At 51.9% G+C, this 5,186-nt stretch overlaps 1 protein-coding gene across 1 annotated transcript; it reads left to right on the forward strand.

Moving 5' to 3' along the window:
• Nucleotides 1-1,738: 1,738 nt before the first annotated feature.
• On the forward strand, nt 1,739-4,162 carry LOC115098290 (insulinoma-associated protein 1a-like). Its single transcript, XM_029614804.1, has one exon. It carries the CDS (start codon nt 3,209-3,211, stop codon nt 4,121-4,123), a length of 915 nt encoding a protein of 304 aa, XP_029470664.1. The 5' UTR covers nt 1,739-3,208; the 3' UTR covers nt 4,124-4,162.
• The last annotated feature ends 1,024 nt before the right edge of the window (nt 4,163-5,186 follow it).

Here is a 5,186-nt window from a genome sequence, read left to right on the forward strand (position 1 = left end):
GACGTGGTCATGCCATCCGGTCCGGGCGTATGCCTCCTCCTCGTGGGGTACCCTATGCCCCGAGACAATGTAAAATAAAAAGGAAGGCTTTGGCGATGAGAGGGAGACTTCGTTCTCCAGCTGAGACAATATGGAGTGAAGGGGGACATTTTCATTGGCCATCTTTATCAAACAAGATAATTCCTTTTCTGCTTCCTCAGCCTCACCGGGTGGGTAAAGACTGCCCAGCAGATCAGGGACCATTCAGTCGGGGGAATGCAGTAACGCTCAGGATACAAGGCAGGATGATCGGGGTGACTAGGAAAGTATTTCATAGAGGATGTGGGGGAGGGGACGGGCTCTGCACTGGTATCTTTTCAGGATATTTGTGTGGTGTGTGTGTGTGTGTGTGTGTGTGTGTGTGTGCGCGCGCGCAAGATGTATTAAGGAGCTCTCGGGGCGGGGAGGGGAGGGGAGGAACCAGCCTGCCAGACAGCTGTATGCAGATAAGGTACTAACCAATCAAGGAAACCGATCCCGTCTCCTATCAAAGACAGGACTGAGAGACATAGCAACAGGAGCAGAATTCCTTCCTAAAGGCGAGGGGTTACATGCTGCCATCATCCACAATTTCTTAACAGGTCACTGATACACTTCCTTCCTCTAAAGGATCCCCCAGATTAAGATATTCCCTGCCCACTGACATGGGGACACTGATCACCAGATCATGACATTCCCAACTGGCTGATAAAATCCCTCCTTCTCAGATCAGGACGTTCCCTGCTTCTCCCTGCCTTTACTCTCTTAGTACTCTTCCCCCACCCCTCCCAGTTTCTTTCTCTTCAATTGTCAAAATCTGCTGGTGTGGAGTAAAAAAAGAAAATAAAAATCCCCCAAACCTCCAGTCCCAGGCCTCTCCGACTGTGCTTGCTGCGGTGTCCTATACTCCGGCAGGAATGCAGAAATCCCTTTGAAGTTTTCAGATGGAGGAGGGAACCACAGACGGTGGGGAAGCACCTGGAAATCCCTCTGCATTCCTACGCCGTGAATCAACTGAGGACATCTCGCCCCCGCCTCCGGCAGAGCAGTTTGGGGGTGGGGGAGATCGGGAAAAGAGTGTGGTTGTTGTGGTTCCTTATGTGGAAAACAGCAAAGGATGATGCTCTACCCTAAGTCATTGCTCCCTCGCGTCGTAAGGGGAGGCGGCTGCACCCTGCGCTGTGCTTTTGGCATGTACGGGGAACGCAGGAGCTCTGTGCATCTCTTTAATGAAAACATAACGATTTTCATAATCTCACAGCTTCATGCTACCTTGCATCCCCTTTCTCTTTCACGGGGGTGGGGGCGGGGGGGGGGGGGTGAGGGGGCAGAAATCTGATACTTCGAGCTCTAAATCGTACCGAATGTGAAAAAAAAAAAAAAGTATTTGAATTTGAATCCTGATTGATTATATTTTGAATTTTGTTGAATCGCCCCTGCCTGCATTCTTGCTTCCTTGCGGCCCAGGCAAGGAAAGGACAAGAGGGCTTGGCACCCAAAGGGTTAAGAGCTTGGGCTTTTTTTGTTGAAATTCAGGGTTTGCAGCTTTATGGAAATACGGGTCGGGGGAGGTCAGCCTGGACGCGTGGCTGGAGCCCCCTCACCGCCCTCCCTCTGCTTCGCAAGTCTCAATCACAGAGCCCTAGGGACAGGGGGTGGAGGTGGCGGCAGGAGGAGAAGCCAGGGGGGGGGGGGGGGGGGGAGAGAGAGAGAGGAAAGAATGAAACCCGGCCGCTTCTATTCCTTTCCACTTCAACCAAACATTTTAAAAAAGCAAGGATAAGGCGCACAAAACAACTTTCAGTGCGCTAAAGGACTGGAAAACCTTGGCCAATAATAAATCTAAGGGGGAGGTGCAAGGGACCAAGACATACGGTAGATGTTGCAGATAAGTTAATTACAGACAGCTTCACAGGTACTTATAGGATGTGAGATGATGCATGATTGCAAGCTGCTTCCCCAGAACAATCCACTTCTTAATATACTGCATATTCATCCTTTTGTCTTAGCTCTTTCTCTTTCAGTGATTCCGCCCCCCCCCCCCCCCCTTCAAAAGTAGCACATCTTTGCCGAAGTTCCTTCCTCTCTACTCAGTTTTAGGAACTCAAGACATCTGCTGGATTCAGTTGAAGAAGCTTTTTCCATCCTTCTCTTTTTCTGTGTATGAATGTGAGGATCTGTGTGTATGAGTGTGTGAGGTTAATGTGTGTGTGTGTGTGTGTGTGTGTGTGTGTGAGAGAGAGGTTAATGTGTGTGTATCTGTACATTTCATTTCATGTATTTTATTCAAAACCACTTTTATACATGATAGAATCTAAACAAAGCAGTGTGCAGAATCTAAAACAGAGCAGGGTCAGCAAACCAAGAAATACAAATGTATTGCGAATGTGCGTGTGTCTGGATATGTGTGACTGTGTGTGTGTGTGTCTATGTGTTTCTGCATGTAAGTCTGTGGGAGTGTGAGGGTGCCCGCGAGGGTGTGTGTGTGTGTGTGTGTAGGCGAACGGGGGAGGAATGAGGAGAGAGAGTGACTGCAGGCCCTGATGAGCAGGCGGCCTGTCCTCATTGTTCGCCTCAGACTCCCTGGGGTACCTCGTCTGATGCCTCCGAGCTGGTGCAGTGGCTGGAAGGGGGGGGGGGGTGCTTTCTCCTCCTCCCCCTTCCCTAGAGAGAGCAGGAATGCCTCTGCCTTTCAATCCCCCTTCTTCTGTGCCATTGAATGAGGACAAAGCCCCGGCACGCGTGCCCTGAATGGGAGGCCAGGGGAAGCCCCCTCTGTGCCTCGGCTTGGCGTGTGCCTTTCATGCTCCCAATCTCCGGAATGAAAGGCGACCACGCGTCGGGCGCTGGCCCCATCTGCTGCCTCCCGGGAGACCCTCCTCGGATAAGGTTGCCCCCTCTGGCTATTGGCTTCCTGCTCTCCAGCCATCTGCAGCTTGGCGGGCAGACAATAGGGACCGGGGGCCCTTAAATAGCCCCGGCCAGAGCGACCGAGCTTGCAGAGCCTTGGCGAGTTCACGCAGCCGCCCAAGTCTGAGCTGCTGCTGCTGCCGCCGCCGCAGAACTGCTTGGTGGCCCGGCTCCAGCTCTGCACCCACCAGCCCAAGAAACCCGGACCAAAAAAAAGAAAGAGAGAAAAAAAAAAACCCAAGCCCCTCTCCCCCTCCTTGCCTCTGCATCGGCCGCCAGGATGCCCAGGGGCTTTTTGGTAAAGAGGACCCGGAAGGCAGGACCCGTATCTTACCGGATCCGCGGGGACGAGGACCCCCGGCCCCCCGCCGGCTTTGCCAGCGTGATCACCTCCACCTGGGTGCAAGAGAGGACGGCTCCGGCCCCTCCAGCGGCCGCCCGGGGCAGCTTTCAGCACCAGGGCAGCCTGGACAGAGCCCCGAAGTGCAGCTCCCCGGCGGGGGCCCAGGCCTTCCCCGGTCCCCCGCTGCTCTCCCTCGCCCAGGTGCAAGCCAGCCCGGCCTCTCTCTGCGGCCAGCCCCAGGCCAAGAAGGCCCGAAGCAGCGGCGGCGGCGGCGGCGGCCGGGACGACGTCACCACCTCCCCCGTCCTGGGCCTGCGGATCAAGGAGGACCCCCGCGACTCGCAGCCCCGCGGGCGCAGCGCCAGCCCCCTGGGCGAGTTCATCTGCCAGCTGTGCAGGGAGCACTACGCGGACCCCCTGGCCCTGGCCCAGCACAGGTGCTCCCGGATCGTGCGCGTGGAGTACCGCTGCGTGGAGTGCCCCAAGGCCTTCAGCTGCCCGGCCAACCTGGCCTCCCATCGCCGCTGGCACAAGCCCCGGAGCCCCCCGGAGCCCCCGGCCAAGGAGAACCAGATCCCCGGCCCGGCCCTAGCCGCCCCTTCCCCTCCGCCTTCAGAGGAGAGCCACCCCTGCGCCCACTGCGCCAAGACTTTCCGGCGGGCGGCCTACCTGAGGAAACATCTGGCGCTGCACCGGCCAGCGGTGGTGCTGGCGGAGAGCAACAGCAGGCAGCCGCCCCCGGCCCTGCCGGCGGGGGCCACGGCCCCCAGCCCGGCCCAGGAGGGCCCCTTCTCCAGGTACCTCCGGCCTGCCGGCCATGAGAACACTGGAAATCAGATCCCGGACTCGTGACGAGCCAGCGCGCTTCTTTTCACATCATTATTTCACAACGCTAAGAAAAAAAAAAAAAAACGACCTACAAATTTGCTTTCGTGGTGTTTTGTTTTTTTTTTTTTGTTTTGTTTTGTGCGTGTGTGATTATGTGACCAGAGAGGGAGAGAGAAATAGGAATAAATTATTTATTTATATTGCTTATTTTTTTTATTTTGTATTTCATGATTTGCTGCTCTTTATTTTATTTCTATGTCGTGATATTCATGAGGCAAACGGTGCGGGGTGCGAAGATCTCTGCCCTCCCTTTCAGGACTCCTTTTCAAAGAAGCAACTGTTGGGTTTGGGGGTGTGAGTTTTGTTACTTTTTGTAAGGTTTATTTATGCTTTGCTTGTATTGTGGTTGAACATTATGAAAAAAAAAAAAAAAAAGAATGAAAAAGAAAAAAGGAACCCTGTGTTAAGAATTTGTCCCCCTTTTCAGTAAAAATATAAACATGACAAACAAAATAAAAATATATAGAAAGCCAGCCTGTCAAATCATTTTTCGTGAAAAGACCCAATTTTTACACGTTGATGTTTGGGATCCATTTGTCTTTAAATTCGAATTAATTTGCCCCCCGGTTTCGGGAGCGTTTCATTCCTCTGGGAAATGTTTACATTTGAAATGCAAATGATTGTTCTTAAAAATCTAAAATGTACTCTTTTGAATAATATCAAGCAGTTTCTAAATAATTATTATTAGGTTAATAATCCTTCAGAAATATTATAGAAATATGGTGTGAGTTTAAAAGTAATAATTCAGATAGATATTTGAAGACTTTCTTGTCCCTTTCATTCTATATCTAACGCATTCCAGCTCAGACTGGCTCAATTTGCAAGATGAAAATCACTTTTTTTTTTTTTATTCAGCTAGTGTTGAAAGAAACTAGACCACCATGCGTGGGATGTGTTTTTCCTACTGCTGATGTCATCCAGGGTTGGGTAGTTACCATTTTCTCCTTAAAGTAGCCCTATATATTAAGGCTGTTTATTTTAATTTCAGTACTAGCCATCTTCCAGCATGCCTTGCCATTTCTTACCT

The sequence above is a fragment of the Rhinatrema bivittatum genome, chromosome 8 (assembly GCF_901001135.1).
Source record: "Rhinatrema bivittatum chromosome 8, aRhiBiv1.1, whole genome shotgun sequence".
Lineage (NCBI taxonomy): Eukaryota > Metazoa > Chordata > Amphibia > Gymnophiona > Rhinatrematidae > Rhinatrema > Rhinatrema bivittatum.

Coding starts and splice junctions, on each gene's coding strand:
- LOC115098290 (XM_029614804.1), top strand. CDS start 3,209: ATGCCCAGGGGCTTTTTGGTAAAGAGGACCCGGAAGGCAGGACCCGTA.